This window comes from Chiloscyllium punctatum, chromosome 32 (assembly GCF_047496795.1).
Source record: "Chiloscyllium punctatum isolate Juve2018m chromosome 32, sChiPun1.3, whole genome shotgun sequence".
Classification (NCBI taxonomy): Eukaryota; Metazoa; Chordata; class Chondrichthyes; order Orectolobiformes; family Hemiscylliidae; genus Chiloscyllium; species Chiloscyllium punctatum.
In genome coordinates this window covers 59,258,144-59,282,901 of record NC_092770.1, presented here as the reverse complement: position 1 = coordinate 59,282,901, position 24,758 = coordinate 59,258,144, and the positions used below count along the sequence as shown (strand labels likewise).

General features: G+C 42.3%; 1 protein-coding gene across 1 annotated transcript in view; it reads left to right on the top strand.

Moving 5' to 3' along the window:
- The first annotated feature begins 717 nt into the window (after positions 1 to 717).
- creb3l2 (cAMP responsive element binding protein 3-like 2) overlaps positions 718 to 24,758 on the top strand; it is a 90,935-nt gene continuing 66,894 nt past the window's right edge. Inside the window, exon 1 of the mRNA XM_072552478.1 lies at positions 718 to 950. Coding sequence (XP_072408579.1) covers positions 846 to 950 — 105 coding nt within the window. The 5' untranslated portion in view covers positions 718 to 845. The remainder of the gene's footprint in view (positions 951 to 24,758) is intronic.

Below are 24,758 nucleotides of genomic sequence, written 5' to 3'. Positions count from 1 at the left end.
TAGAAGCACAATAACTTTAGCGCCCTGAATCGTTGATTGCCTCTCTCCAGCGTTTTTCACCACCAGCTTGTTTGTACATCCGGAGTGAAAGCTCTCCCCCCAACTCACCGACCAAATTGTTTCGCTTTTATCGGATAAATCGACGAAAATTCCCACTAAAGATGGCACCCGCGTCTTCCCAAAGCGCGGTTAAAACACCCTCCCACTGCGCAAGCGCCAGCTGGACTTCCAGTTTCTAACGGTCGGGGCGGGGGCAGAGGCTGTTAGAGGTGGGACTGAGGCCGACGGGGGTGGGGCTGAGCGTGATGAGTTGATGGGGCAGGAGGGGGCGGCGCTGAGGCTTTCGTGGGTGGGACTGCGTGTCACGCAGCGAGGCTAATGGGGGTGGTGCTAAGGTGGAGGAGGCGGGACTGAGGAGAACAAGGCGGGGCTGAGATTGAGGGGGCGCGGCCTGGGTTGAGAGGGCCGGGCTGAGATTGAGGAGGCGGGGCTGTGACTGAGGGGGCGCGGCCTGGGTTGAGAGGGCCGGGCTGAGATTGAGGAGGTGGGGCTGTGACTGAGGGGGCGGAGCTGAGGCGGCGGGGGAGGTGGTACCATCTCGCGGCAGAAAGGCGAAGTGGCTCAAACTGATTGGTTTAAATCGGTGCCAACAGGAGGCGGCACCTTGAGACGATCCGATCTGCGATAGGCCAAGATCCTTGTCAATCAATGTCCTTGACACAGCCCCTATTTCCGGCTGGGGTTGTGGTGGAGGAGAGGGTGCTCGGTGACGGTGTTGTCTCGAAGGGGAGTTGTGACAGTGACAGCCCCGGGGCCTGTTTGTTGGTGGTACCCGAGCGGCGGCGATGGAAGTGTTGGATGCTGATGGTGCCGATCCCCTCGAGTGGGACAGTAAGCTCAGTGAGCTCAACCTGTCGGCAGGACTGCACTGCGAGGCCCTCTACCCGACGGTAGGATCGCTCACCGGAGCCTGGGGCTTTCACAACCTCCATCCCCTCAACCTGTTAATGCGCCCCCAGTTAAAGGCTGCACATCGGGGAATTACCTGATCTACATTCCCCACCCCCCCAGTCTCGTCCTATTCCCCCCCCCCCCCCCCGTCTCATCCTATTCTCCCCCCCAGTCTCCTCTTATTTCCCCCCCCCCCCCAGTCTCGTCCTATTCTCCCCCCCCCAGTCTTGTCCTATTTCCCCCCCCCCCCCCGTCTCATCCTATTCTCCCCCCCAGTCTCCTCTTATTTCCCCCCCCCCCCAGTCTCGTCCTATTCTCCCCCCCCAGTCTTGTCCTATTTCCCCCCCCCCGTCTCGTCCTATTCGCCCCCCAGCCTCATCCTATTCCCCCCCGAGTCTCATCCTATCCCTCCCCCCCCCGTTCTCTTCCTATTCCCCCCCCCGTTCTCTTCCTATTCCCCCCCCCGTTCTCTTCCTATTCCCCCCCCCGTTCTCTTCCTATTCCCCCCCCCGTTCTCTTCCTATTTCCCCCCCCGTTCTCTTCCTATTTCCCCTCCCCCGTTCTCTTCCTATTTCCCCTCCCCCGTTCTCTTCCTATTTCCCCTCCCCCGTTCTCTTCCTATTTCCCCTCCCCCGTTCTCTTCCTATTTCCCCTCCCCCGTTCTCTTCCTATTTCCCCTCCCCCGTTCTCTTCCTATTTCCCCTCCCCCGTTCTCTTCCTATTTCCCCTCCCCCGTTCTCTTCCTATTTCCCCTCCCCCGTTCTCTTCCTATTTCCCCTCCCCCGTTCTCTTCCTATTTCCCCTCCCCCGTTCTCTTCCTATTTCCCCTCCCCCGTTCTCTTCCTATTTCCCCCCCCGTTCTCTTCCTATTCCCCCCCCCCCAGTCTCCTCCTAATCCCCCCCAGTCTCCTCCTATTGTACCCCCCCCAGTCTCCTCCTATTCCCCCCTAGTCTCCTCCAACCCCCCCCCCCCCCCCAGTCCCCTTGTATTTCCCCCCCCCCCCCCCGCCCATCTCCTCTTATGCTCTACTCCAACAGTTCTGCACCCCCACCGCGGGTCTTTCCTGGTCTCCTTTACTCTTCTAGGGGAAAGTGAGGACTGCAGATGCTGGAGACCAGAGTTGAAACTTGTGATGCTGGAAAAGCACAGCAGGTCAGTCAGCATCTGAGGAGCAGGAAAATCGACATTTCGGGCATAAGCCCTTCTTCCTGAACAGTCTCCTCAGTCTCCTCACGTACCTCTGGGTCGTGTGGTGGCTCAGTGGTTAGCGCTGCTGCCCCACAGTGCCAGGGACCTGGTTTGAATTCACAGTCCGGTGACTGTCTTTGTGGAGTTTGCACATTCTCCCCTTACCTGTGTGGGTTTCTGCCGGGTGCTCTGGTTTCCTCCCACAGGCCAAAGATTAGTAGGTTAGGTGGATTGGCCGTGCTAAATTGCCCATAAGTGCCCAGGAATGTGTAGGCAAGGTGGATTGGGAAATGCAGGGTTACAGCGATGCAGGTCTGTGTGGGATGCTGTTCTGTGTGGACTTGTTGAGCTGAATAGCTGTTTCCACACTTTAGGGATTCTAAAATTCACATTCACATTCCACCCCCGCCCCCACCAACTCCCACCCTACCCTCTTTCCACCTTCCACCCTCCTCAGAAGAAGTTTGGAGTGTGGATTGTACCACGTCCAGAAGTGGCACTGACCTGTGTGGAAGCATTTCTTAGCTCTCTGAAATACATTCCAAAGCTTCCTTGTTTCCTTCCCCTCCCCTTCCTTGAATTTCTCTGTCAGTTTAAATGTGATCCAGAGGGGCACAGGCTCTCCTTTAACATTAAAGAGCTGTCCCTTGGCATCCAGCAGCAGTGTGTCATTGTCCCTGGCAGGCTTTAAGTCAGCTTTCATTGCTGGGATCTCTGCCAAATTCCAATCCGCAATGAGCCAAGGTGCCTCCTTCATATCATGCAGGCTTGGTTCATCTCTGAGGTGTCACATCCACATCTCTTGTTGATCTTCACAACTTTCTTCCCATACCCCATGTTACCAAAAGAAACTGGATTAAATGATCGTAATGAACCAAAACACTGCAAATGCTGGAATTCTGAAACAAACAGAATGCCTGAAAAACTCAGCAGGTCTGGCAGCATCTTTGGAGAGAAGAACAGTGTTAATGTTTTGTGTTCAATATGACTTCTGTTCAGAAGTTTGAGAAAGGGTAATACTGAACTCAATGTTAACTCTGTTTCTCTTTCCACAAATACTGCCAAACCTTTTGAGAATAACTGGCAGCTTTGTCCACCATTTTGGTTTCTGCATGCATTAGTTAATTGTAGATGGAGTATAGTTGGATTGCTCGGAGAAAGTGACTGCAGTTGGTGGAGATCAGAGTAGAGAGTGTGGTGCTGGAAAAGCACAGCAAGTCAAGCAGCATCCGAGGAACAGGAGAACCGACGTTTTGGGCATAAGCCCTTCATCCTGCTCCTTGGATGCTGCCTGACCTGCTGTGCTTTCCCAGCACCACAATCTTGACTATAGTTGGATTGCTGTTAACTGATGTAAGCTTGTTACAATAGCAGTTGCTCCTTTGGGGTTTGGAGCTTCCATACAGGATGATGTTTCCCATCAATAATACATGTGCAGACTCGACTGTTGGTTATTTTAAGAACATATGAACAAAGTAAACAAATGTTTGTTTTGTCAGGGTAGTTACAGTGAAAAATGTCAAATAATGCAATATAATTCCTTGCTTGCATTCTGAAAATTGATGTTTGGAGTTTGAGTATTTTTGTTTTTATATGCATGAAGGAGGAATGCTTATCAAGGTAGCGACAATCATCTAGACTATTCAAAATCCTTCTTAGCTCAGAGAATGGTTGGAATGTTGAATTCTCTTCCATGTTGAGTTATTGAGACAAATAGCATAGCTACCTATAAGGGGAAGCTAGATTTTGAAACAGAAGGAACGGCTGTTTAGAGGATTTGTTAGAGCATAAACATTGACTACTTGGGCCAAATTGGCTGTTTTCTGCTGTAAATGCAATGCAAGCCCAATTTCCTAATTGTCAGCCTGCTGCTGCATCTAAGTCTGAAGGAAGGCTAGCATAAGCTTGTTCTCCATCATAAGTCAAGAGAAGTTATGATTTGGTTATTTGATGTGGTTTTATATTTTGACTCTTTGTGGTGATAGATGTCTGGATTATAATCTTGCTGAAATAGTTTCTGGATCCATCCTAGCCAAGTTATCGAGTCATAGAGATGTACAGCATGGAAACAAATCCTTCGGTCCAACCCGTCCATGCCAACCAGATATCCCAACCCAATCTAGTCCCACCTGCCAGCATCTGTCCCATATCCCTCCAAACCCTTCCTATTCATATACCCATCCAAATGCCTCTTTAATGTTGCAATTGTACCAGCCTCCACCACTTCCTCTGGCAGCTCATTCCATACACGTACCACCCTCTGTGTGAAAAAATTGCCCCTTAGGTCTCTTTTATATCTTTCCCCTTTCACCCTAAACCTATGCCCTCTAGTTCTGGACTCCCTGACCCCAGACAAAAGACTTTGCCTATTTACCCTATCCATGCCCCTCATATTTTTATAAACCTCTATAAGGTCACCCCTCAGCCTCTGACGCTTCAGGGAAAAGAGCCACAGCCTGTTCAGCCTCTCCCTGTAGCTCAAATCCTCCAACCCTGGCAACATCCTTGTAAATCTTTTCTGAACCCTTTCAAGTTTCACAACATCTTTCCAATAGGAAGGAGACCAGAATTGCACGCAATATTCCAAAAGTGGCCTAACCAATGTCCTATACAACTCCTATATTCAATACTCTGACCAATAAAGGAAAGCATACCAAACTCCTCCTTCACTATCATATCTACCTGTGACTCCACCTTCAAGGAGCTATGAACCTGCACTCCAAGGTTTCTTGAGTTACCAGGAATCTGTATGTATTGGGGCTGCTTTTGTTGCTTGCATGATTTGAGAACCTCCATTTAAGTTTGGAGGAAATCTACTTGCAATTAATTCAACCACTTGAGCTGTAAGGAAGTAATGTTCACAAATGTAATGTGCAGAGCAAAGAATAAGAAATCAGTATAGTTAAGTGTATAACATTTTTTTAAAAAAAAGCTAAAGATAAACAATTGGTGATTGCAGTGAATCAATGAATAATTAAATGGACAAAAAAAAATGCGGATTTGAAAAGTATGGAATTGGTGAGGCCTAGAATTCTATGATTCTATAGAAGCAAATGTATTTGCTTTGCTCAAGTGGACAACCATGACAACCATTAAGCCCACAAACAGCAATGAGATATTCAAGAAATTAATCTGGTTTTTCCAAAATGGGGTAGTACAGTGGCTCGGTAGTTACTGTGCCAGGGACTGAGTTTGATTCCAACCTGGAACGACTGTCTGCGTGCAGATTGCATGTTTTCCCTGTGTCTGTGAGAGTTTTCTCTGGGTGCTCCTTTTTCTTCCCACAATCCAAATATTACTTAGATTTAGATTACTTAGATTAGATTACTTACAGTGTGGAAACAGGCCCTTCGGCCCAACAAGTCCACACCGCCCTGCCGAAGCGCAACCCAGCCATACCCCTACATTTACCCCTAACCTAACACTACAGGCAATTTAGCATGGCCAATTCACCTGACCTGCACATCTTTGGACTGTGGGAGGAAACCGGAGCACCCGGAGGAAACCCACGCAGACACGGGGAGAACGTGCAAACTCCACACAGTCAGTCGCCTGAGGCGGGAATTGAACCGGATCTCTGGCGCTGTGAGGCAACAGTGCTAACCACTGTGCCACCGTGCCGCCCATATGTGTGGGCTTAAGTGGATTAGCCATGCTAAAAGGCCCATAAATGTCCAGGTTAGGTAGATTAGTCATTGGAAATGCAGTGTTACAGTGGGGTGGATTTGGATGGGATGCTCTTTGGATGGTCGGTGTGGACTCAATGGGTCAAATGGCCTGCTTCCACATGATAGTAGTGTGCATCACCCTAGTAATCTATGCAGTCTCAGTGGGACCCAACATCTGGAGTTCTGCCTGCAGTTTTGGTGGTCCTAACCCACAGAAGGATATCTGTGCCTGAAATAGATGCAATGCAAGGTTCTCTCAAGCCTAATTCTCTGCATGTATGGATTACTTTGAGGAGAAAGACTGAGCAGGTTCAAACCCGCCTTCCCTGGAGTTCAAAAGAATGAAAAGGAATCTTATTAAGACACAAAGTTCTTAAGAGGTCAATGCTGAGAAAATGTTTCCCTTGGCTACAGAATTTGGTACACTGGTCATAGTCTTTGGATTAGAGAGTGGAGAATGCTTGGCATTCAAATGCATTCAGAACAGGTATTTTGGATGCTAAAACTTCTGTTGTTATGGGAATTGTCTGTAGGTGGAATTGAAGTAGAAAATTAGCTGAAATAAATGACTGAGAACAATGGATGGCTGCTATTTTTATGTATTCTGTTGACATTCCTGAAGAAGGGCTGATGCCTGAAACGTCGATTCTTCTGTTCCTTTGATGCTGCCTAACCTGCTGCGCTTTTCCAGCAACACATTTTTAAGCTCTGATGTCGTCAGCACCTAGAAAGGCTGATGTTTTTTTTAAGCCCAAGAGAAAGCTAGAGTGATTTTAGACTTGCCAGCCCACACCGTTCTACTATTCACTTCCGCCACTTGACACCATGAGCTATGTTGTAATCAACATTCCAAAGATGAGGATTAGGGTGGAATACTTGAACCAGTTTTACTCTGCACTTTGCTTCACGATTTTAACCAAAGAAACAAAGTGGGTGTACCTGCTCATCACCTGGAGGGCAATTCAAGATGGGCGATAAATACTGGCCTAGCAAGGGATACCCACATCCCGTGAAAGAATTTTAAAAAGTTCTTAATTGTGCAAAGTTCCACGTTGGTTAGTACCAGCCAGTTGGCCAAATATGAATCCTTTATTGGTGTCAATTGAATTGTTTGCATTGATTTGTTAAAGGTGATTCTTTGGTAGGTACTTCTCAAATCTGGCAATCTCACTGCCATCCTCGTCTGTAACATGGTGTTGGGAATGGGATGGATGATGATTTTATTTGGGAACCATTTTGTCTTCAGATATCAGCTCAGGCCTGTGGTTCTCTCAGAAGAAAAGCAAGGGTGCATCTTTATGGTGGCCACCAGGTTTTCTTGAGATGGGAAGGATGGACAAAAAGAGAATGAGAGTCTTGGAACCTCCATTGTTTGCTATTGCTTCAGTTTCCTTCTCCATGCCCCAGATCCCCTCGGACAAAATGGCTATGTTGACTAGAGACTTGGTGGTGGTTGTTAGACATAAGGAATAGGCTGTTTGACCCTTTGAGCATGCTCCCACTATTTAATGCAATCATGGCTGATTCATGTTATCCACTTTCCTTCCCTTTCCCCGTAACCTTTCATTCCCCTACTGATCAAGGATCTATCTCTGACTTAAATATACACAAGGTCTCTTCCACCACAGGTCTGTGACAAGGAGTTTCAAAGACTCTCAACTTCTGAGAGAAGAATTCCTCCTCATCTCAGTCTTAAATTGGCACCTCTTTATTTTGAGACTGTGCCTTCTGGTCGTAGAATCTCAAATAAGGGGAAACATCCTCTCAGCATTTACCCTGTCAAGCCCCTTAAGAATCCTATATGTTTCAATGATATCACCTGTCATTCTTCTGACCTCCAGAGAGCAGACTCCCAACCAGTTTAACATTTGCTCCTAAGACAGTCCCCAGGGATCATTCTTGTAAATATTCTCTGAACTGTTTCCAATGAAATATCTTTCCTAAAATAAGAGAACCAAAACTGCTCATGGTACTGCAGATGTGGTCTCACCAGCACTTGTACAGTTGCAGTAAGATTTCCCTATTCTTATACTCCAAGGATAAGGGTCAGCATTCCATTAGGCCTTCCTGGCTGCCTGCTATAACTGTATGCTACCTTTGTGTTTCATGTTGCAGCTTGCTTCCATTTTTCTCCATTTAAGTAATATTCTGTTCTTTTGTTTTACGATTCCAAAATGAAGAACTTTTACTCTGTTTTCCAACTTTTTGCCCACTTAAGTAACGTATCAATATTTCTGTGTAAACTGATTTGGAGGTGCCGGTGTTGGACCAGGGTGTACAAAGTTAAAAATCACACAAACCGGGTTATAGTCCAATAGGTTTATTTGTAAGCACTAGCTGTCAGAGCACTGATCCTTCATCAGGTGGTTGTATGATGAAGGAGCAGCGCTCTGAAAGCTAGTGCTTACAAATAAACCTGTTGGACGAGAACCTAGTTTTGTGTGATTTTTAACTCTCTGTAAACTGTTTGTATCCTGTTTGTATTCTGGTTGCATTTAGATTAGATTAGATCACTTCGTGTGGAAACAGGCCCTTCGGCCCAACAAGTCCACACCGAGCTGCTGAAGTGCAACCCACCCATACCCCTACATTTACCCCTTACCTAACACTACGGGCAATTTTAGCATGGCCAATTCACCTGACCTGCACATCTTTGGATTTTGGGAGGAAACCGGAGCACCCGGAGGAAACCCACGCAGACATGGGGAGAATGTGCAAACTCCACACAGACAGTTGCCTGAGGCAGGAACTGAACCCGGGTATCTGGCGCTGTGAGGCAGAAGTGCTAACAAATGCCGCCCACCGTGTCACATCTGTGGTGGTGGGTAACTACTTCCCCCAGTGAAACGTTGTTATTCCCATGACCAAGGAGCTCCTCCAACACTGCTGTTAGTGGGGGTTAATGGATTGGAATTTGATTTTGTTTCTCAGGTCTTTTATTTGTGATGACTAACTTGTATCACTCTAGATAAACACAGCAATTTTATGAAAACACTGGCTGCAGTTCTGCCACATGTGTGAACAAGGTGCAAAGTGTTGAAATGATGTTCAATGCCTCCCATTTAAGGGATATCAGAGACTGTGTACGGGGTAGAAGTCAAAAGTATTAGTAGCAATCACCACGAGCTCAAGGTGACTAAGCCGGGTACGGTTTTAATTCCCTGGTACTCTGCAAGTTTCAACATATATTGGATATCAAATTCTCTCATTACTATTTTTATTGCTTACTTTTTATTGTTGCATTTGTCTAAACAGTAAATCGATGACCTGTTTTTTTCCCCTTAAGTAATCAATGTTAAATATGGCAAGCTGCCCAATTGCTTGTTTACAAGATTACAATGACTGTCTTTACCCTTGGGAATTGAATTTCAAAGATTCTGATGCTTGTATGGAGATGTTGACAGCTGTTGTTCTAGTCAGTGAAAATCAGTTATCTTATTCCATGTCTGGTGTTTTTAAGAAAGGAACAGTAAATCGTGGACCTAATACCAGTTTAATTGCTATAAGGCATCAGTTCTCTGACTTTGATAGGTTAGTCCTTGACCCTCAGTGGGTCAAGGACTAACATTATTTTCCAAATGGGAGGTCCAGAAAAATCAGTTGAATGATGAGTTTGAGGTAACATATTCTGTCTGCTTCAGTATTCCCAGTCTCTGTATAAGCATGAAGCTGTTTGCCCAGGAGCATCAGAGGCTGAGGGGTGACCTTATAGAGGTTTACAAAATTATGAAGGGCATGGATAGGATAAATAGACAAAGTCTTTTCCTTGGGGTTGGGGAGTCCAGAACTAGAGGGCATAGGTTTAGGGTGAGAGGGGAAAGATATAAAAGAGAACTAAGGGGCAACGTTTTCACGCAGAGGGTAGTATGTATATGGAATGAGCTGCCAGAGGATGTGGTGGCAGCTGGTACAATTGCAACATTTAAGAGGCATTTGGATGGGTATATGAATAGGAAGGGTTTGGAGGGATATGGGCTGGGTGCTGGCAGGTGGGACTAGATTGGGTTGGGATATTTGATCGGCATGGACGGGTTGGACAAAGGGTCTGTTTCCATGCTGTACATCTCTGACTCTATGACTCTATAACTGTAGATGATGTAAGACCGAAACAAAAACAGAAATTCCTGGAAAAACTCAGCAGGTTTGGCAGAAAAACAGGTTCTATAGTTGCTGCTAGACCTGCTATGGAGAGAAAGCAGAATTAATGTCCTGAAGAAGGGTCGCTGGACCTGGATCATTAACTCTGCTTTTTCTCCACAGATGCTGCTAGACATGCTGGTCTTTCCTAGCAATTTCTGTCTCTGTATAAGCATGTTGGCTTCCCTGACATGTTATGCACTCTTTACTCTTCAATATTTATTTTCATTACTCCCTAATCTCAGAAATTCTAACTGAATCTTGGTTGTGTGTACTGTGTGCTACAATATTTCAAAGTGTAATTGCCTTTACAGAAGGCATACAGGGAAGCATCTTTATTGAGATGAGCTTAAACTGAAAATGAACCAAGTAGTTTATATCATCTTCATTCAGCTGATAAGTGTACATCTTATGGCCGCTTTCAATCGAACTGCCCCAAGTTTATTTCTGAGATTTTAAATTCATTGTGTCCAAGAAAATGAGATTTTTAACTTTGGTTTTGGAGGTTGCAGCTGTCCCCTATGGATCGCCTATTGGACGCTCCACCTGTTTGTGAATGGAATAGAGAATCCGGTTGTATCACTAACAGCAGTTGAGAAACTGCTCATTCACTACCTTACTGAAACATTAAATAAAGTATCTGAGTGTATTTACTACTTAGATTAGATTACTTGCAGTGTGGAAACAGGCCCTTTGGCCCAACATGTCCACACTGACCCGCCGAAGCGCAACCCACCCATACCCCTACATTTACCCCTTACCTAACACTACGGGCAATTTAGCATGGCCAATTCACCTAACCTGCACATCTTTGGACTGTGGGGAGAAACCGGAGCACCTGGAGGAAACCCACGCAGACACTGGGAGAACGTGCAAACTCCACACAGTCAGTCGCCTGAGGCGGGAATTGAACCCGGGTCTCTGGCGCTGTGAGGCAGCAGTGTTAACCACTGTGCCACCGTGCCACCCCCCTTTTTTTCATAACTTTCATACTGAAAGTTTGACTGGTGAAATTGGCCTGCAGTGATCTCCATCGCTTTGCTTTGCAAGTTTGAATTATGTGGGAGTGTTGCCAGTGTCAATGAGTCAGATTGACTGCTTCACAACATTTGAATTCTGAATTGCCAGTGGGAATTTGGGGCTTAACTTTTGAACTCACCACCCCTGGCATTTTTCTATTGTTTTAAAAAGTACCGAAATGATGATGAACAAACTATCTTGATATTGGAATTTTTGGTGTTATCTAAGGGCCATCCATTGCAATAGTATGAAGCCAAGAATGGAGGCCTTGTGGTGCAGTGTTTACACTTCTATCTCTGAGCCAGAAACTCTAACTTCAGGCCTCACCTCAGGACACCGTTATTTTCGTCAAAAACCTGTTCGACCATGTTATGACACACTTCTGGGACAGGTGGGATGTGAGCCAGAAGCTTCTAGCCCAGCGGTAGGAGCACTACCACCACTCCACAAGACCTTTATAATTATTCTTAATCACCCTATTCGGGCATCATGACAGACCTCCAGGACAGAGAGCACAGGTTTTTCTCATTGGAGCAAAGAAGGATGAGAGGTGACTTGATAGAGGTGTACAAGATGTTGAGAGGCATAGATAGAGTGGATAGCCAGATACTTTTTTTCCCAGGGCAGAAATGTCTATCACCAGTAGGCATCATTTTAAAACGATTGGAGGAAGGTTTGGGGAGATGTCAGAGGTAGGTTCTTCATATAAAAAGTGGTGGGTGTGTGGAATGTACTGCCAGCAGTGGTAGTAGAATCAGATACATTAGGTACATTTAAGCCGCTCTTAGAAAGGCACATGGAAGATAACACAATGAAGGGTCTGATCTTAGAGTAGGATAAAAGATCAGCACAACATTGAGGACCAAAGGGCCTGTACTGTGCTGTACTATTTTGTGTGACAGGTGGGACTTGAGTCTAAACCCTCAGGCCTAGATGTAGGGATAGTGCCTGTCCGTGAAGATGGTGATGTGAGCATGGCCAATTATCAATCTGTACATTTTTCTGGTATTCCCAAGGCAGGCTGGAGGTGTGGGAGAGTTTCCTGATCAGCCAGAACAGTGTGGTTTTTGCAGCACAATAGCCACCCACATTAAAAGATTCCATGTGCAGTTTCTTGCTGTGAGCGAATGGTCTTCAGTCTGAGGGTGTAAAGCCTAATGACATCTCCCCCCAACCCAGCCGCTTAGTCATAAAGCCAGAAGGAGGTTTATGTAATTGATTTTAATTGCTGTTTACAGGTTTTTATTTGAAGCTGAATTTGATTTCTAAAATGAACTGTCATAAATTTTGAGCCCTGTGTTGGTTCCAATACTTGGAACTGAGAATGGATTCAAGGAATTCTGATGCAATTCCTTGTCACAAATTGCTGCAGCTTCAATCCATGCTGTGCCAGATGTCCCTTGTGCTAACTAACAGAAAACCCTGCACAGTTTAATCATGTCAATCTGATTCTCCTCTGGGTTTCTTTAGAATATGTTCCGTTTCTGATGAGAGCTGGATCATCTTTGTTTAGTTGGGTTTTTTTTTATTGTGTTAACACTGCTGGCTTCCGAAGTGTGGAGCCTAATGCAGTCTGCAGCTGCTGTAAACTTGTTTTATTCGCTGCAGCTGGGAATTAGTTATTTTCCAAAAAGAAACCCTCAGAATTTTACTGGCTTCTGGCCTTGAACAACTGGCACATTTATCTTGGCATTGATGTTGGGTGCTTAAGACTTGTGTGTAGAAGCTAGGGGCACACACTAGTTTATTTATAAAAATAACATTTTTCTTTGTTTCCTTTCACAGTAGGAGTTTGTACTTATACGAGGGCATGAAACCATAGTGATAATGAGCAATTCAATAGTCACTCTACTTAAGGAATATCGCCAAATTACCATTAATATTCACCCTGGTTTCAAAATAGTGTTATGTTATATCACTCAAATCTGTGCCCATCTGCAGTAGCAGGACAATACCATAAGAATATACTATAGGGTTTTTCATATTATTTGTGTTCAAAGCCCAGAAGTGCAATTGCCATCACGTGCAAGCTACCTGCACCATTTAGTTCAGTATTCATGCTTTGAGAATTGATGTCGCATTGTAGCATCAGCACAAAAATGCCTGCATGCAAACATTTGTTAGAACAACATATCTGCTAACTCTAGTTACACCAAAAAGACCCAGTTACATTTATATTTTCCTTGCCACCAGTCTTTCCTTGCAAACAGTTGGAATGGTTTTGCTGTTGGCTGTGGGTTGCTGTCTAAATTCTTTTTTAATCGCACATCCAAGCAAATTGGAGGATATACAATGTTTTTTTTGAGTCAACATCTGTCCCTTTTAAATCTGATTTGATTTTGGAATCTCAGTATCTGGCTCATGGAGGAAAGTGGTGTTTGACCTTCAACTTTTGTACTACCACATGCATAATTCTGAAGATTGTCTTCTGTGTCAGCTTGTACTTTACAGAAAATGGTGATGTTGATCAGGAAGCTACCTACTTATTGTCTTAATCTTTTGAAAAACATGTTGGACTGGAGTAGGGCAACTTTTTCTGCACCTTCAGCTCAGTTCTTTTGCCCAATAAGTTTCTGGAAATGTGGGTCTTGCTGTAACATAACGTTTCCAGAGCTACAGCACAGCTAGGGCCTGAGTGTACTTTGGGACCAGCAGTGCATATATTTAACAGACACAAAGAATAAAAAAGCATCAGAAGAAGGGTGGGGGTGGGGGGTGGAAAAAGTGGATGAATTGGAATCATGTTGAGTACAGAATGAGAATTCAAGTGAGGAAAAGTAATTGAATAAAGAAGAAAAGCAAAAATAACTATTAAGTGATTCAGATTTTTAAAAAATCTGACGGCACTTAAATTTTGCTTTTTCCTGTCAGTTGGGGTTGTTTGCAATTGCATTAGTAACTATGTGTCACTCTTGGCAAGTTTCATTGGCAAGTAATCCAGCAAGTTCTGGAGCAGGGCAAGAAGTGGAACAAAGTGAATTGGGCAGCAAGTTCTAGAGATTTGCATTGCAGTGATGGTGCTACTCATTAACACAGCGTTATTTACCAGCAAGATCTGACTACTTATTTACAAGCAGTTTAATTTTTTAAGCTCCATGCTTGATAATGTCCATGGATTATCAGCAAATGAAGCCCTTAAAAGTTTGACTTGGTTAGGGACCATTCATAAATAACTAATGTTACTTATTTGGTATATGTAAGATGTATGGTGAAACTTTATATTATAAATGCAGATCTTTGACGTTCTCATCCTTGTATCCCTTCTGTTCCCCTGATATCAGTTGATGCTGGGCCATAACCACCTGCAGGAGTTAAGTATGCAAGTCTGCTGCTAGTTAAATTGATGCTTGTTGAGCTAGGTTTTCAAACTTTTTTTTAAAAATTAGAATCCATACAGTATAGAAACAAGCCATTTGGCCCAACAAGTCCACATCGACTCTCCAAAGAGAGCCATCCACCCAGACCTCTACCCTACATCTCCCATGACTAATGCACTTAGCCTATACATGCCTGAAAATTATGGGCAATTTAGCACAGCCAATTCACCTGACCTGCACATTTTTGGGCTGAGAGAGGAAACTGGAGCACTTGGAGGAAAACCCACACAGACACTGGGAGAACATGCAGACTTCATACAGACAGTCGCCAGAGTTTGGAATCGAACCCGGATCCTTGGTGCTGTGAGACAGCAGTGCTTACCACTGAGCCACCGTGCTGCCACAGCAGTTTGCTGGAAATCTTGAGCTTCAGGTTTAAGGGTTAGGAAGTGAACAATATAAGGACCAAGAAGAATGTGTAAATTAGAGCTAGTCAACTCAATGTAAAAACCAGTGAAGAAATAAAGAGAGTGAGAGAAAAGAAACTTCAAAGAAAACTAAATCTTTTAATAAAATACGCAAGGAGGGATGGGACTTCTCACTTGTTTCAGTGTAATAGATGTTGATTGGCAGTAATTGTCACTTGCCACCTTGTTTAAAGGTTACTTGGATTGAAATGGATAAAATTAACTTTGTGGTGAATTTACTTTGCATTTAGTATCTCAGTATGCTGTCATCTCTGCAGTTCAGAAGCTATTATTTGACAGCACTGGTTATCAAAAAAATGAGCAAACCCTCATTGTCATTATTTTTGTACAGTATTTTGGGAGCACCAACATAAAGAATGCATTTATATCAGTAAAACAAATTTTATTACTGTTTTGTGTTTCAAATAAATATTTGTCAGCATTGTTTTCCAGTTCACAAATTTGCATTAAGGCAACATAATGTCATTTCATCATCCTTAAAATTCCAAAATCCAAAAAGGACTTGCTCCCGAGTATTCCAGACTAAAGAGGTTATATGTATAGCAAATTTGTGCAATTCAGCGATGAAGCAGAAAGTGAGATGCTGTTTCTGTAAAACTACCTCAGTTATGTATTTCAGTAGGTAGTTCTTTAGTATTTTCTTGCTTAATGGTGCATCTGTCCTCTGCTAGAGTTGTTGTAGCATTTGTGTGTGTATAATGGGAAGTACTGTAAATTTTCCCATTATTTTGCCAGTAAATTGTAGACTTTTGCCTCCTTATACCTTGCCTTCCCTCCCCTCACTACTCATATTAGCTTTTCCAGCTGTTACACATCTTTCCACCATATGTTTTTTTTCCTCCTTACATTCTGAAGCTTTCTATATCTGCTATTCTTCAGCACTCCGAATGCCTTAATGTACACACAGGACTGTTGACAATATCGCTATATAATTGCCTTGGCTACATGTTTTTGATGTAGCTTTGCATTAAACCTCTTGAATTCTCGGAAGCAAGTCAGACCTCTTTTAGCCTCTTTCATTAGTCAAAGACAGCATTCTGATTAGTGCTTCTGAAGGAAGAGGATTTGCATTGCGTGGTGACTTTGGATATTGTTGTCAAATAGGATCATAGAGTTGTAAAGAAATAGACTCTGCAGTCCAACTTATCCATGCCAACCAGATATCCTAACCTAATCTAGTCCCATTTGACAATATCTGGCCCATATCCCTTTAAACCTTCCTATTCATGTACCCATCCAGATGCCTTTTAAATCTTGTAAGTGTACTCCCCTCCAGCATTTCCTCAGGTAGCGCATTCCATTAATGCACCACCCGCTGCGCGAAAAAGTTGCCCTGGGGTAACCTTTTAAATCTTTCCCCTCTCACCTTAAGCCTACGCCCTCTAGTGTTGGTCACCCCCTCAGCTGCAACGCTCCAGGTAAAATAGCCCCAGCCTATTCAGCCTCTCTTTATAACCTAACCTCTCCAAGCCCAGCAACATCTTTCCAAGTCATTTATGAACCCTTTCAAATCTAGAATCTTTTTGATAGCAGGGAGGCCAGAATTAAACAGTGTTCCAAAAGTGACCTCACCAATGTCCTGTACAGCCGCAACATCTCGTGCTTTCACAATTGCTCAACTGCTTGGTTTTTAAAAACGTTTTGTTGCATTCTAGAGCCATTCTGTGACCTCTGACATTGTCTCCCCCTTTCTCCCTTTCTTTCTCCCCATTAAAGTATTGTTGTTTTTGATTTTTTTTTAAAAGTTCCAAAAACAAAGCAAGGACTTTAAAAACAGTAATTACTGATCCAAAAAAATCAAGCAGATCAGCTCAACACTGAAAGAAACCTCAAAAAATGCAGCAGCTTTTCTGTTACGATTCTCTCTCATCCACCATTTTTAAAATATGCAAATTGAAAGAAAAGCAGTTTCAAGCACGACATTCCACAATTTTTTTTTGTAATGATTGTTATGTTTGAAAGGAGGAAGCCATTGGTACCAGCAATAACCAACAAACTGTAATGCGATGAATGGCATTGATTTGTTCGTTTTGGTTGTACAGCATTAAGGAAAGTACATCGCCTGGACTTTGGTTAAAAGTCCCTGCTGTTTGAATAATTTAATGCTGTACTTGAGTATTCACCATAAAAGGAGAAAGTGAGGACTACAGATGCTGGAGATCAGAGTCAATCCGAGGAGTAGGAGAATTGACGTTTCGACCAAGAGCCCTTGATCAGAAATGATGAAGAGCTCTTGCCTGAAATGTCGATTTTTTTATTTTTTTTTTTCCCCCCCCATAAAAGCAGATTAGGCCTCATTTTAAATGCACCCCAATGCTACAATACTCCTAAAGTAAAGTTAGCATGTGCCTTTTCTCACCCTGGTTTAGTTGAGCTGGTTTAGATCAGAAATTTATTATTTTTTTCTCTCCCTTCCTTCCACTTGAGTTATGCTGTCTTTATAATGGTGAATGCTGTACTGTTTTTGTACAGATTTCAGAATGTAGCACAGAGCATGTAAATCACTTCTGGGCTGTAAATGTAATGTAAGTTCTCTACTGCAAATTCAACTTAGAATTTGGACACTGTGTAATTGTGGGGGAGGAATAGTGAATGGCTGTTTGCTGAGTTTAACAGGTAAATGAAAGGCTTGCCTATGCACATAAGGGTGTGAGTAAGCTCAGAATTTTGTTAATAAAGGCCCTTTGAGGCAAAAAATACACTGTGCACAGATGGCATCCAGATGTGTGACTATCCTTTTTATTCAAGTCAATACCCAGGAGACATATAGGCAGACTGATGTCTCAAGTGAATGAATATGAATTAGTTTTAAGCATGCTAGACTGTACAATTCCCATTAGTATGTTTCACCGTCATTAAGTGAAAGTTAGATTATTGAATTGTGAGCAGATCGTAAAGCTCCGTTGCAACGTTTTCTCTTTGGGATTCTGAAACAGTAACATCAGTAATTCTTCACCTTTTTGTTAATTTAATGAAGATACTTCAATGCAAAATCCTGTGAGCATATTGTTTGTTCTTGTTGCAGTTAATTACCTGACTGTTCATTGAAGTGAGCAACCTTTCTTTCACACACATGAAAATGGAATGTGTCTGTTGGGGAACTCCCATTCACAATCTGTGCTTTAGTGCTAGAGGCTGATGAATGGTTGCTAACAACGCTTGCTAGGTAAAGTAAGATTATTGTACATCAAGAAATGCGCCTAAATGTCTAACCTCTAGAAATGGTGGAGAACTGCACTGAATGGCAATTCTCTGGCAGGTTTTCATTTGATCCGTCCTTGAACATGAATGTGAGATAACGTCTGTCTCCCATTGATACTTATGCCCAAAACATTGATTTTCCTGCTCTTCTGATGCTGCCTGACCTACTGTGCTTTTCCAGCACCACACTCTGAACTCTGAAGGTTGTACAATAATGGTATGAGCCACCCCGCTATATTTCACTTCCTCTCTTCTCATTTCCCACTTCCCCCTTCATTTTCGAAATGCTGCCAAAGGAGGCAACATGCAAACACTGTTGTCACAGTATCATTGTTAAAACTAGTGGGTATTATAATGGTTAATTGAACTGTTTTGCCTGAAGGATGATGATGAAGAAGAACTTTGAGTGTTCTTGGATCTTTGTCCAAACAAATGTAAAGTATTCCACGTGTGCCTTGTGAAGACTTTGGAGAGTCAGTAGGCAGTATCCCTAGCCTCTGACCTTCTCTTGTAGCCACAAGGTTAATATTGCGAGTTCAGTTCTATTTCCGGGCAATAGTAACTCTCAGGATGCTGGTGGCAGCAATAACGCCATTGAATGTCTGAAGATATTAAATTGGAGATGGTAATTACATGGACATTATTTGGTGCGAATGTTACTTGCCAATATTAGATTAGATTAGATTAGATTACTTACATTGTGGAAACAGGCCCTTCGGCCCAACAAGTCCACAACGACCTGCCGAAGCGCAACCCACCCAGACCCATTCCCTTACATTTACCCCTTCACCGAACACTACGGGCAATTTAGCATGGCCAATTCACCTAACCTGCACGTTTTTGGACTGTGGGAGGAAACCAGAGCACCTGGAGGAAGCCCACAGAGACACAGGGAGAATGTGCAAGCGGGAATTGAACCCGGGTCTCTGGCGCTGTGAGGCAGCAGTGCTAACCACTGTGCCACCCCAAATATCAGGTGTTGTTTCACATTGACATGGACTTCTTTGTTATCTGGGTAGCTGCAGTTGACACTGACAATTATCAGCGAACATCCCCACTTTTAACTTAATGCAAAAAGAAAGGTGATTAAAGATGGTTAGGAACTAATGCCCTTAACAGGCTTTGCATGTAAGTTGATTAATTGGAAGCATGGGTGATTTTGATTATGTTTCATCAGAGATGAGAAGTACTATGGGTGATTTGATGGCGGGAAGAAAGCCGTCCGGTTACCTATAATAACCCTTGCTGATTTTTTTTTAAAAAACCTGAGGAGCTAAGGGGCTCTTGTGGCACAGTGTACGTGCCTCTGAACCAGGAGGCTGGGGTTCAAGTCCTGTCTACTTCTGAAGATATAATGACACTGAGGTGAACCCCTCTGTTAATTAAACCAAACACCAAGAAAAGCTCATCTCGTAATCTGTTAAAATATGACTGACCAACAACTCTCAAATTTCACTAAAGAAAATAACTTTTTTTGTTAACAAAAAAAAAGTGAACATTAACAACTATTTACAATTCTAAGCCCCCCTTTCTCTTAATTTGGTTATTATCTGCCTCCAACTCTATAACAATACGATGTTCCAATAAGTCACATTAAAATTACATCAATTTAGTTTCAAAACCACACAACTGCTGTCATCGTCTGTGACTTCATTCTTCTCGGCTACTGAATTCCCTGAGCCGACTTCTTTCTTTTTACTGCGAGTGTGTTTCATGTGAAAAGGTACCTTAGATTGAGTGTTTCCTAATTTCTTAGAGAGCAAGATGTTAGATCTTCAGGAGTTTCTGTCTCAGTGGCAGTTGCTGTCTCTCCAATTTTCAAAAATTCAGCTAATTTATACCCCAAACATCAAATTGTCTCATTGGTTCGATGCTGGCAAAACAATAAATTCAAACTTTGGCATCCTGGGGCATAATTTAAACTGGTTAAATTTGAATTGTTGTCAAAACAACAACCAAAACTCAGGTATCCCTTTCACAGCCAAATGTTGCATATTTTCAATTTTCCAGTTCACTCTGGGGCTGCTTTCTAGCCATATATACAGGTGCTTCAAAGTTCTCAGTTTAGAACAGCATTCTCTCTCTCAAAGGTACAGTACATGCCTTCAATTTCATAACACATCTCTGAATTGGTTAATTGAGAAATACCTCCTTGTTTATCCTTATAAGAGGGCTCTTGTGCATTGGACCTGGGTTCAAGTGCCATCTGCTGAAGATGTGCTTCATAACATCCCTTTATTTTTCATACTTGTATCAGAATCATTTAAGAGTCAGTTCTACAGAAGGATCACTGGACTAGAAAGGTTGACTCTGTTTGTCTCCACAGATGCTGCCCAATCTGCCAAGTTTCCCCAGTAATTTGTTTTTGTTTTAGAATCATTTTAGATTGCAAGAACACCAGCAAATTGCAAAATGGAATGACAATTGATACATTCTTTATACATCAGAGAGGCAAATATGCTTCTATGAAGAATTTAGGAAAACATTGTATCCTAAGTTTTGAACGAAACTTTCCTTAGGATTGTCCTGATCAATCAGCACCAATTTGGCAGGAAATTTACAGACTTATTGCTGAACTTCAATCAGCACTGATCAAAAGACCCTCTGGAAATCCTTGATTATAACTTTGAAAACATGCTCTTCATTTTCCAATCCTCCATGTATTATCAGCCTGATATGATGTGTATATAACGATACTCTTCCAAAAGGATCAGGCCCTCAGTGGAAAGTGAATTTGAGCTAATGACTGATGTACTCTTGTGCTCCTGGCCAGGTTGAATTTGATTTTGTCTTTGACAGTCTTGTTTGTTTCGTTTTTGAGGGCCCTGCCTGATTGAACTTCACCTAATCATTAATATTTGGAAGACTCTCTTTTTTAGCACGTAGTTTTGAGGGAATTAGTGAGATTAGGATCTTTAGTATCTTTTGAATCAGAAAACAATGTATTGTCTGCTGGATTTTTTTTTATTGTTGCAATTAACAATCTGAACAAATCAATAATGTGACAGTGATTATTCTACCAGATGTTTATGTTTGCTTGAGAGAACTCTTGCCATTCTTCAGTACTGTAAATTTGGGTAACACTACAATATTGGAGCGAGAGCGAAGACCTGCTTATGGATTCTTCTTGATGTCGAATGCAAAAGTTTTGAGTGACACTTGAGCATAACAGACATTACGTGTTCTGAGACAGATGTTTCAAATTCCTACAACAGTGCTAATCGTATGGAATTGTTTAGGCGAGTAGGCCTGTTTAGAACTTGTCTGCAGAGTGGTAATGAATATTCTTAATCTGAACCATGGCCAAATTAGATTGTTGGCCAGTCAAACTGACTGGTTGTTGGTCTCACTGAAACTGTAAGTGGAAATGAATGTGTCATTGCGTGAATGAATTGGTAATTTGGATGTGTTTCATTCCAATCTCAAAGTTTCTAGCCAGGGAACCGTTTGCTTTGATTTAGAATATTAAAGATGAGAAAAACTGTTTTGTCAAATGTAACACAATAGATTAAATACCTCCTGTATTTTTGCTACTGTATCTTCTATTTTAGCATGATTTTAAATAGGAATAGGTGTGCTGTACTTCCCAGTAACATTCATGATTGTTGCCACTTTGTCATGAACTAGAAAAATGAACTCCCTTTAAAACCAAAGCATTTTCTCATACCAGTGAAGGCAGAGATATTTCAAAATGAAATCAGTTTGTATTTTTGAAACAGCTACTTAAGCTAACAGCTAATAGAGATATCCATTTTAGATAAAGCCATGCATATGAATCACATGTAAGCCTATTTTGGTATCTGTTAGATTAAAAACTAATTCTAATTTAGTAGTATCTGCTTGCATAGTTTTGAGAATATTTCCACAGTTTGCAGATTGGCCAATAATTCAGAAACTTTTAGGATACTTTTCTTCACGGTTACTAAAGATTCAGTTCAGCTTTCCATCAACTCTAAAGGCTTTTTGTTTTATTGAGCTGAATATTTCGTAAACTTGGAGTTTCGTTTGTGAAGTTGTAGGGTGATGGATATTAATGAGGGGATGGGTCTGTGGCATGTTGGAATTGTTCCTCTTGTTTCTTTTTTTGGAACGTCGGGTTAATTATGTAAACAAAATTCCATAAGTGACTAACGGAAGGAGAGTGCTGAAAGGCTACATGCTATCATGCTGCCAGTGTTCCCAGGTTGATAATTGGAGTTTAGACAGTGATCTGCTTGAGCTTCTACCACACTGCTTGCATTTTCTTCCTTTTGTTGAGCCATTGTTAGATTCACTCAGTTGGCAGATTTTGTTTCAGTGCTGATTTTGTTGAGGGTAGGAGGTGGTGAGCATACTTGCTGCTTTTACTTCATCGAGAATTTGTGCCTATCTAGCCCACATCATGGCCTTAACCTCAAATTAAAAAAAAAACTCTTTCCCATGTGATTAAAAATCGAACCAAAAATGCAAATTATTTTCTGTATAAAAGTTAGCTAAATTAATATGAAAAAAATACATTGCTTGTCCTTTTTTAAATAGGAATAGGTGTGCTGTACTTCCCTTGCGTGGTATCTCCGTGCTTGGAAATTAAATATTTCTGAAATTTGGATTTTAAATGTTTATTGCATTGTACTGTATCGAAATAGCACATTAAAGTGAGGTATGTTCTAGTGCAAATTAAGCTGAATTTTAAGTAATCCTTCGTTCCTTTTATTTTTCAAAGTTTTGGTCGCCATACTATAGGAAGGATGTGGAGGCACTGGAACGGGTGCAGAGGAAGTTTACCAGGATGTTGCCTGGTATGGTAGGAAGATCCTATGAGGAAAGGCTGAGGCACTTGGGGTTGTTTTCTTTGGAGAAAAGAAGGTTTAGGGGTGATTTGATAGAGGTGTACAAGATGATTAGGGGGTTAGATAGGGTTGACAGTGAGAACCTTTTTCCACGTATGGAGTCAGCTATTACAAGGGGGCATAGCTTTAAATTAAGGGGGGGTAGATATAGGACTGATGTTAGGGGTAGGTTCTTCAGTCAGCGAGTCGTAAGTTCATGGAATGCCCTGCCAGTAGCAGTAGTGGACTCTCCCTCTTTATGGGTATTTAAGCGGGCATTGGATAGGTATATGGAGGATAGTGGGTTAGTGTAGATTAGGTGGGTTTTGATCGGCGCAACATAGAGGGCCGAAGGGCCTGTACTGCGCTGTATTCTTCTATGTTCTATGTTAACTTTGTAAGAACCATCTCCATGCAGTTCATCTAGGGGTCTATAGCACAGCAAGCAGTTATCACCAGTCTCATGATTTCAAGGAAGCTTCTTCTGAGAAAAATTCAAGTCCAGTGAACTTTCAATGACGTCTCTTTTAAAGTAACCACTACAGGTGTTTTCACAAAACTTGCAATAATATACATTTTGTTTTTGCAACTCTGCAAGATACAAGTTCTCTAAGCAGTATTAAATATAGGGGTTTTTTTTAGCACAAGTTAAAACTAAGCTAATGTAGAATGCAGTTTTTTTTTCCACATGATAGGTCTTTCCTCGAGATTAATGATGCCAGGTGTTTGAGCTTGTGCTGTTGGAACTTGCAGTTTCAGTCTTGGCCGGCTTTGTAGTACTGCTCCATAATTAAAGTATAGAAATGGATCTCATTTGTCAACTGAGAAACTGCCATCAAACTGGCCCATCAATGTGCTGCATTGATTAAAATAAAGGCAATGACGATATTAGGTTAACTGGTTAATGCACTTCAATTACTTGACCATAATTAAACTAAAACTAATTATTAAACATACCCTCCCATGTTCCTAATAGCTAATTATCAGGAAGGGTATGATGGAATGTTTGTACTTGCCCAGATGAGTGCTGCTTCAATGGTAATTAGGTTTGACTTCATCCAAGGCAGAGTCGTTCCCAACCACCAACTTAGTCATTTGCTCTATCAACAATGCACCCTGGCTGAAATGTCTACCATCTACAAGATGCACTACAACCACGATCAAGGTTACTTGAATAGCACTTTCTAAACCGTCAATGTTTATGTCAAGAGCAGCAGATGCTTAAGAATGCTAATATCTATGCACTTCCTTTTAAATGATGCACTTTCCTTCTGAGAAATCTGTTTAGATTCCTTGTTGTTGGATTGAAATCCTGCAATTCCCTTCCTAACAGCACCATGGATATGTATTTACAACATGTGAACACAGCGGTTGAAGAAATCTATATGTTATCACCTTCTCAAGGGCAGTTAAGGTTGGGCAAGGGGTTTGATTAGATGGAAAGAGTGAAGGATATTCTATTGTGCTTCTTGTTGTTAGGCTTAAGAGAGTCAGGTCGAGATTCCGTTGTCACAGAAAATATAACCTCTGAGTTACCCTTTTAGGTCTTATGTTTCTTGTCAATGGCAAACACTAGATTGATTGATTGCAGTACTGGTACTGTCATTAATCTGAATGCACTTGGTCTCTCCAGAGCTGCTCATTGCCTTCGAATTGTGTGACTCAAATGCTATATTGTATGTTGCCTCTCTTTTACATATTTCTATACAGTGGGGTGAACTCCTAGCAATGCTCAAGGACCTGAAAGTTATCTGCAGTTCCAACTCAAACATTTCATACTCCCAATATTGAGTTTTTTCATGGAACCTGTACAATGTCTAGCTTGCAAATGAGCAAACTTTTCCTAAGTGTTTGATACATGGGATTTTTGGTTCATTTCTTCTCACCGGGGTTGACCTGCTTCCCCTTTGTGTGGCATTGCTATAAATATTCTGTTGAGATTATACATATTGGAAACTATTAAAGTTTAAATATATTCT